This window comes from Schistosoma mansoni, chromosome 4 (assembly GCF_000237925.1).
Source record: "Schistosoma mansoni strain Puerto Rico chromosome 4, complete genome".
NCBI lineage: Eukaryota > Metazoa > Platyhelminthes > Trematoda > Strigeidida > Schistosomatidae > Schistosoma > Schistosoma mansoni.
The window spans coordinates 25,307,286-25,316,918 of record NC_031498.1 but is presented as its reverse complement, the minus strand read 5'-3'; the positions used below and the strand labels follow the sequence as shown (position 1 = coordinate 25,316,918).

Below are 9,633 nucleotides of genomic sequence, written 5' to 3'. Positions count from 1 at the left end.
TTTGTTAACAATTATAGAATAAGAATATATGTATCATATTGGTCCGTAAGTAGTTCTCAAAAGTTACCATCCATAATTCTTATTGGGACATAACAATTTAGAATAGTGAATTGCTTGTGATGAAAATTAGTTTGACTAACTAAAGCATCAATAATGAGTTTGTAAAAGTTTTTTATTTTTCCTCCGTTGGTGTTAAGGACTGCAATTGATTAGTCTCTATTAGTATATATGCAATGTAGCGGATTGTCTCAATATTGTCACTTAGTTACAAGTTTCATGAGTCTCAAATAAGGCGAAATACAAGTCCTGGATTTCAATGATAGCTACTATTCATAAGGTTACTAGCACATATGTGCTTAGGATGGTCTTAAAGAGACGTCGTATACGATAATATCATCAGCTTAGAATGTGGTTCATACACAAGTAACTGGTGAATGAGTTTTCCTCTTTTGTCTTATTCTTTTTATACCACTCGGTTACCTAAACTAAAGTCGGAGAAGCTCAATTCGAACCTGAAGATTAGTGGCTAAAATTCGAACACTTTAACCACTAAGCTACCACTTCACTTAGGAATCTCGAGTTAAATAAAACTTATCCGTACTTATTCCCTATTAAATAAATTACTTATGTGAATATATTTATTCTTGTCTATTTTGCATATAAAGATTCACTGTCTAGAAATAATGTATTCACTTTTTTTTTTTAAGGATATTACAGAGATATTGCTGAATGAGACATCACAACAGCAAGAGGAATATATTCAAACGTAAGTCTGTCTGTGTTATAAATATATAAATGCATTTTTGAGGATTTTAGTGGTGAATTTTAGAGTGATCATAATTCGTGCTATGCTATTGTTTATCACCTAGTAAATAATACTTGTCTAAACCACTTAAAGGCTGATTTATTTTGACCTGCATTTGTTCATGTGTATGAGATAGAAGAGCTAGGTCATGTGCGAAGTTCAAATCGTTTAGTTGCATGTATTCCGTACTTCTCCTCCGTTGTCAAGGTCTTCATAATCCAATCAACCACCATAAGAAAGGGAATGGGGGATAGTAAGCAGGCTATCATGGCGCCGGTCTTCAGTTGGAATGCATCTATCAACTGTCCTCCACTCACAACCTCGCAATATCGATCGTATGAATTCCGTATGATGTTGACGATCTTACGCACACCATAGTTTCGAAGAACGTTTCATAAGGTTCTCCTATTTACACTGTCAAACGCTTTCTTATAGTCAAGGAAGTTGATGTATTCAATTGCTTGCTCAACAATGATCCATAGTGTTGCGATTCGGTCTATGTACGATCGATTATCACGGAATCCAACCCGTTGACCTTGATATTGGGCTTCCACTGAACTTTTCACTCGTTTCAGCAACATTCTGTTGATAACTGATGGTAATGTGATGCCTACGTAGTTCTCACACTTAATGAGACTTTGTTTCTGTGGTATCTTGATGAGGTATCCTTCTTCCTAGTCTGTCGGCACCTGTTCTTCCTCCCACACTTTTTTGTATAGAGCGTGGAATATATTTGCTCTTACTTCTATATCTAAATTAAGAGCTTTAAGTGGTATATTGTCAGGTTCTTCTGCATCCCACTCTTGATTTTGTCTGATGGCCATGTTGATTTGTTCTATGGTAGGTGGGGTAACAGTTTTAGGAAGGTCTATGTGCAATGCTTTGATGTCCGATGGGTTTAGTGGAGCTGATTTATTCAAGAGTTCTTCAATGTGTTCAATTCACCTGTTCCTCTGTTCTTGAATCTCAGTGATTGACTTACCTTTGTCCTTGATTGGTCACTCTGGTTTCTTAAAAAGGAAACTAGTTATAGGATATCGTTAATTAAAATAAATCATGTTTCACAAATATGAAGCGGGACTAATCAGTATTATTTATTACACATTCAACATTTTTGAAGTTATACTAATGTATTGGTGGTATCAGTGGATATATAGACTATCCCATACATCATCCAAACTTTTATTAAATGTTCGGATAATTTTGTTATTTATGAATCCGTGGTTTTAGTGGCAAAGTTGTTCGATTTTCAACTACCAGGTTATGAGTTTCTGATCCGCCCCAACTACTTTGGTTTGAGTAGTCGGGGGTAATATCATCAACATTCACTCATAAAGTATGACTCAAAGCTCAGTACACAGATCCGTACTTTACAAATGAGTTACATCACCAGGTGTTACTGTACGAAGGACGACCTTGTTTTCGCAGTTTCTTGCAGCAGGGTTATGACTATTTGGTTATATGATTTATTGATTAGTTTTAGTGGTTCATTCTGGACAGTGAGTGAAGGCATAATAAACAAATGTTATAAAACCGAGTGCTATCCAAGACAAATATTTTCTGACCACTGGATTATCCATCTAGAACACAAACTACGGTTCTCACTGTGGGCTCAAAAATTGCAGTGAATACCACTTATCAACTTTCATTGTATGGTTTTCAGTCTTATTTACTTCTCATGTTCGCTAGTAACGCTTGATCGACTCAAGTATTTAGCGAATGAAGGCAAAGACAAGGGTCGGAATTTTTATGACTAAAAGCCAAATAGATTCATGCCTATTTCGAGGTGAACGTGTTGACATAGCATGTAGATGATAACGTTGATTAAGTATATAATTTACTTATTTTCCCAGTATCTGTCTGATGCTTTCATCTCATTTACCGTACAACTGTGAGATATTCTGTAGCCTACTAGGTTATGCTCAACAAACTAACTTAGTTTGTACTGTTATTCTAACAAAACCTATATCCCTTCCTGCTATAGGCAACCATGCGTTTCGTAGTGTTTTCAACATTTATTAATTTATAGGGTAAAGTTTAGTTAGTGCGGAGGTTTAAAGTATTTTGTCTCTGAAAGTTATAGTTTTGTGTTTTGTCTCAAGATCTGAAGTTCATTTACAGATATTACTTCATACACTTTTTGTCTTAGAAGGTAAATCTCATCTGATAATATCTCAATCTGAGCTAAGCATACCTGCATCATAGTGTATATTTTCACTGTGAGATTCGAACCCAGTACCTATTGCCTTAAACACTGACGGGTTATCTACTGAACTACTGAGTTATTATGATTGTGTGCTTTAGTTTATTTCTACTCGATATTGATTTTATAGACAACAAGAATTGGATAATCTTGTACACAAACAAATGTATGCCGATGCTGTTCATTTGGCTGTCAAATTGGATCAGCCCAAGCGAACACTAGACATACTACAAGGCAAGTTTTCATTTTTATGAACATTTATAGAAAACAGTTTTAATTGAACAGTTTCCTTCTATACAAACCACGTCTGTCGTGAGATATCAACTCACTGAAGACAATTGTTGAATGGTTGCTCAACTTCGTGGATCAGTCGAAGTTAGACATTAACACCGTTGGATGCCGGCTCAGTGGTCTATCGGTTAAGGGCTCCGGCTCGAGATTGGTATGTCCTGTGTTCGAATCTCGCGTAGTGCGGGATGGTGGATGCGCACTGCTGAGGAGTCCCATAATAGGGCGAAACGGCTGTCCAGTGCTTCCAGGTTTTCCATGGTGGTCTGGCTTCAATTGACTCACGCTTTCAACTATTCAATTTAATTTTGTTTTGTTGATTTAACATGACAACATTGTGTTAATGCACAGTCGTACTTTAAAAGAAGGCAATAGGCAGAAGGAATCTATATTTATTGTGGGAAGTTGCAAAGTGTTTACATAATGCATATACATAACCTTCAATCATCCATTTGCATATTCGGTACGTTTGGCAATCTGAAGTTTCTAAGTGTTCCGCCTACGCCGTGCTTTTGCTCTACTGAAACTCTTCTCTCCGTCTGACTACTGTTGCAACTTCGACTCCACGTTTCTCTACGTACTTCATACTTGTGAGTAGGGTCCACCACAGTACCAGGCTCAACACTGATTATATCTTACTCACTGACTGACCTTTTCGTTAATATTTGAATACTCATTGATCAGTGGAATGGTGTGATTCAACAATATCAAATCACTCCCTTAACAGTTTAAACTCTTTCATTACTTCAAATATTCATAAAAATAAATAATACGGACATTTGCTACTTGTGTGCCTCCACATATTGTTAAATTTAATCGATTCTATTATATATGATAATTAACGCTTAAAAAGCTATGTTGAATGGCTTTGACTTCCTATCTGGGATTCACAAAATACGTGTAACCAATGGTTGAAGACAATGGCTAATAGCCCAAAATTCATCACAACAATATTGTTATATTCACTTTCTATGTTCCTTTAAATATCGAGTAAACTATCATTCTTCGTATGTGACGAAAATATCAACAAACAAAAGATGTTGGACTTTTTCAATAATGTCTATCCAGCTATTAAATTCACGAGTGAGGAGGAGAAAGACATTAGTATAGCTTTCTTTGATATCCTACTTTCTAGAAGGATAGATGGTTCCATAAAACGAAATATATTTAAAAAGAATACATGGACGGGTCAGTATACCCATTTCCAAAGCTTCACACATCTTCAATATAAAATAAATTTGGTTAAATTTCTCAGCCACAGAATCAAGCTGTTATGTTCTGAGGACGGTGTCGATGGTGAAATAGATATACTAAAGAACACATTACGAAATAATGGCTATCAAGACAATTTCTTTAAAAAGTTTCTAGTAGAAAGTATTAATAAAAAAAAGAAGAAATTGTGACTCAGTGAGTAAAAAAACCGTATATCTGAAACTGCACTTTAAATGGGACGTAGCTGGTGATATTTTTACACGTCGACTGAAAATATCTGTTGAAAGGACGTTTCACTCCTCCAAGCTACATATAATTTCTCAATTAAACCAGTACTCACACAACTAATCAAGGATAGGTTAACGAAGATAGGCTCCTCCATGTATGTATATCAATTCAACTGCTCCTGTGGAGCTAATTACATAGGCCATACTCAGAGGGCTTTATCCTTGCGTATTCGTCAACATGTACCAGCATGGTTGAGAAAAGGGGTCACTAAATCGATCAACAAAACTATCCTTTCTCACTTGGTAGATAGTGTACATCATATCAAAATAGAGGAAGCTTTCTCTGTTTTATATGAAGTTCCAAAGAATCTTCCACATGGACCTAGATTACGGCTACTCTACCAATTTTAACATATAACATTGTCTAGTTCATTAATACATGCTTTATTTTGGCCTTTGTAAAATATCACAATAATTATGGACTTATAACTGTAAAGCCTAAATTGTCTTTATTTTTTAATATTCTATGGGGATTTTCAAACTCCTGGAATCACTATAGTTCGAAGTTCTTTCGTTTTTTAGTAATTTCTACTAGGTTTGTGATTGAAGATTAGTAACCGAGAATATAACATCTTCAAACCCTAATCTTTCACATAATGCTTATACTCTTACTACTTCTACCACTATGGGATTTGAATCGACATCTGCATCTCTGTGCTAATGTGGTATGGCAACTCGAACTGATGTACGTATGTACGAAGTTCTACGTTGTCACTGATTGACTGAACCGAGTATATAACTTTTTTTTTGTAACAATATGCTTGTAGAACTTTTGACTCAAGATCTTGTCAAAGAGACTTGCAAAAATAATCAAAATATGAAATATCCTACTCAAGCTGGAAACTTATTATCAGTACTTGATGATTTTGTAAAGAAAAGTCACAATGAAAATCTTAATGATTCACTTAGTCTAAGTCAAAGACTTTTATCTTATGCTATCAATTGGAATACAAGAACTAGAACATCAATGATAAGTCAATTCGTGTTGAATTGGATACTAACACGTTGGACACCAGAAGAATTAATTGAATGGCCAAATTTCAATCAAGCGATACAATATCTCCTTCCATATACAAGTAAGTTCTGTTTTATATAAATTGTAGTTTGACTCTACATCATAAACGATGCTTCATCTATTGTTTGTTTGGATAGCATATACAGATAAACAATAATTCCTGAGATATTAACAATTAACTATGTAAGGGTATGTTATGTGATTGTTTTTGTAGTGTCTTTTGATTGTAATACCAAGAGGAGAATAAACATATTCCTGATGTTAAATACGTGTAGGTTCTTGAACAGTTCTTTGCAGAATGAATAATGATGATTTTATCATTTTCTACGCAGTTTTTGCGGATTCACATTTTTGTCAGTTTTCTTCTATGGGAAATATATCAGACATCATTCACTAATTACACCTTTAGTAAGCACGTTATTATTATCAGTATGGGGATTTATGGAGGTTGTAGTATTTTCACAGTTGAATTCATGAGTCAATCTAAGGTAGACTACCATTATTATTATAACTTTTATATTTTTTACTTTTGTTCATTTCTGTCAAGCAGACAATTTTCTTTCGTTTTTTTATTTCAACACATAAATATTGGTACAAGGAAGCACCAGATACATATGCGCCTTACAAATCTCATTCGATTTGTGTGAGGGCTGTGATACTACCCAGGTGCCCAAACTGAAGCAGGTGGTTTTCTTAGGGGGCCACATCTGGAGCCTTCGACCTAAAGATCTGATCCACAAGGCAGTAGAGCATCGTGAGGAGATGCAGTCCCATGATAGTCGGTGACCAATGATTGATTCATACGCCATTTGTTCCTTCAGGATACTGGAGCCCATGTGAACCATTGGTTTGGAATCAGGGTTTTCCAACTCCCCTATGTGGACTTTTCGTGTCCACCAACCTGGTTAAAGCGCCGGACATTCATTTTTCGTCCTCTCAATTTCGTAAACAACACCTGTAGCACGAAAAAGAAGTGAGTATTACTTCCCTGGTAGAGGCTATATACTGGTGGCCATGTGAGAGCATTTCAAGAGGGAGAGCGGACTCTCCCCCACTCTCGGCTGTACCAGGGCATTTGGGGGCTTATAAATTGTAAGATAGTTAAGTTTCAATTTGGAAATATAAAGACAGTTTATGTATATGTACAAAGTATGCGGTTTTTAAAATAATACGATAGAGGTACACTACGATCCTTATTCAGTCTGGTTATTAATTCCATGTAATCCGCTTGCCTTATTTTGATATATATTCATACATACTACTTTATTGTTCTTCAGTAACGTAATAAATATAAAGCAGTAACCTTCCGTGTTTTTATTTGTTAAACTATAGCCCGTCATTATCAACGTATATGTAGATTAGAAGAACAACTAGCAATTTTAAATTACATTTCTGAGGTGACTGATGAACATTTAATTCCTACTGACACTTTTGATGAACCGATGGAGTTGGACAATCATCAAAATAATGTATCGTTTAATTCAACTCAAGATGTCAATACTTCAATTTCTTAGACAAGGTGATTAAATTCTCTTTTTGTCCAATGTTTATACTATGACATTATACAACTTCACCTATTGACTATTTTATTCGGTTATTTCTAGTTTACTAATAGTACAGTTGTTTTATATTTGTGAAGGATTGATTCGCAACTGCCAGACTGGTTTTCTCTCAAAGTCGCAGATTTATTAAGCACATATCTACACTCCATTGAATGTTAGAGTAAGAAAATCGCTTATATTTTCCCAGAGAAGTTGTGGATGTTCATTGCTAAAAAGTCACATACTAGCCCAAAACACCTGACGATTCCTTTCTGGTTCTCAGCTATTGTCTAATTAAGATCATTCGTTGACATAAAGTATAAGAATATGTCTACCCTCATCTGTGCACAGTTGCGTTGGTCAAAGGTTAGAAGCATGTATTAGTGATTCAGGTAGCTTGTATATCTTATAAAGTGACCAAGTTACAAAGCCTAATAATTTTTTAATCGGTGTGAGTATACTGATATCGAATTATGTTAACATTAGGTATAACCTAATAATAATTGTACTCGTTTGGGTTATGTTAATGGATATTTCTTTCTTCAGTGGTTCGTTTATTCCGAAAAATTCTTATTATCACTCATGAATTGATTACTAAATGACAACTCCTGGTCATTTGTTTGAATCTATCGGTCAAGGGATGTATTATATGTTTGAAAGGAATTAATGACGATATCAGAGTATAAATCTATTCACTTTGTCAGTCAAATATAAAGTAGAATCTGACACAAATATGCATTGATCCGATTTCCCGCATCTTACTCTAACAGATCGTCAAAACAAATAGTAATATCACATGTAACAAGAAACTAAACATGGGAAATATTAGCTTATAAGGAAAAAAATGAAGTTAAAAAATGAAAGCCCCCAAATGCTCCCTCGTAAAAAACAATAATGTCACGAGAAGACAGTGAGTAGGACTTCCCTGGTAGAGGCTATATATTCCCGTGACCATGTGAGAGTATTTCGAAAGGGAGAGCGGACTCTCTCTACTGTAGGCCGTACCAGAGCATTTGGGGGCGATAAATTATATTCTCGCCACCATTTATAATATATATCAATTAAGATTAATCTTGACACAACTCTGTATATACTTCAAAGGTATGATTAAATACTTAAAATTTACGCATGCTTTGTTTACTGTTTTTCTTCATATTTATATATATTACTCATATTGTTACTTCTTTTAAAATTTCCTCATTCAGATCAACGATATATGGTGTAAACACGTTTATTCAATACAAGTAAATCATTGTATATAAATAAAATCTTTCTATGAGAATGTACATATCTCTCTTTTGATGTGCTTGAAACAATCTCCGGGTTGTGCATATGTGAATCCATCATTCAGTCACTTGATAAATCCGTTGTAAAATCCAACCGAAGAATGGATTAAATATATATATTGTGAAGTAATTGTTCATGTGTTTTGTTATTGTAAGATGATGTTGATGATGATGATGACGGTGATGATCTTTATGCCAGTCGTTATACTCCGTTTAAATAAACAAGTAAATATTAGCAGAAAAGAAAAAGAAATAATGAATTATCCTTACGGCATAAAGTGTCGAATGTGGTTAAACACTACTGTAGTGAACAAGAAGACGGATGGGGATAATCGAATGTGTTTGACACGAAAATGACAGACTATCTCATTAAATTCTGATAACCATACATTAAAGAGTTAATTTGCAAAATAACAATCAATTGTCTTAATTTTCACTGTTCCTTCTGTAAATATCAATTCATCTTCTCTAATTCCATTGTTCATGCATTTCCATACTGATTGCGCTTCGTTCTTATTCTTCTCTTATCGGTCTTCTGTCAAAATACATTCTATGCCTGACCATCACCATATACTACTCATATGGATATAAGTAGACCACACCGCACTACTAGCAATATTCAAAAAATGTAATTTGTAATTCTGCTGACTTGTGAACTGAACCGTTTAAGTACTACATTCTACAGCGTTCTAAAATATTGAACTCTTAATGCTTAAATGTAAAACAGGTGGGAAATTTAAAAGAAATTCTAATTCAATGGATAGATTATGTGTATATAATGAGAGTATTCAGAAAATTATAGGTGATTTTAAGACTATCAATCAAAATGAACTTTTTCTGATGAGTTTCTACAAAACACTGATTGGTCAAAGAAAGGAATTATGAATAATTTCAACAAGTTTCCATTCAAAACAAAATCAAAATTCATGTACATACTTCCTTGTATGTATTAAAATAAACTAATTTCGTTCCAGTAGATTCTCATCAGCTGTTCAT

General features: G+C 34.5%; 1 protein-coding gene across 1 annotated transcript in view; it reads left to right on the top strand.

The window, feature by feature from the left end:
- The window catches only part of Smp_050470 (hypothetical protein), a 30,009-nt gene extending 20,879 nt beyond the window's left edge, over nucleotides 1–9,130 (top strand). The window contains exons 16-20 of the mRNA XM_018797306.1: nucleotides 708–766; nucleotides 3,139–3,242; nucleotides 5,563–5,871; nucleotides 7,143–7,329; nucleotides 8,557–9,130. Of these exons, the coding sequence (XP_018652361.1) occupies nucleotides 708–766; nucleotides 3,139–3,242; nucleotides 5,563–5,871; nucleotides 7,143–7,324 (654 nt within the window). The 3' untranslated portion in view covers nucleotides 7,325–7,329; nucleotides 8,557–9,130. The remainder of the gene's footprint in view (nucleotides 1–707; nucleotides 767–3,138; nucleotides 3,243–5,562; nucleotides 5,872–7,142; nucleotides 7,330–8,556) is intronic.
- The last annotated feature ends 503 nt before the right edge of the window (nucleotides 9,131–9,633 follow it).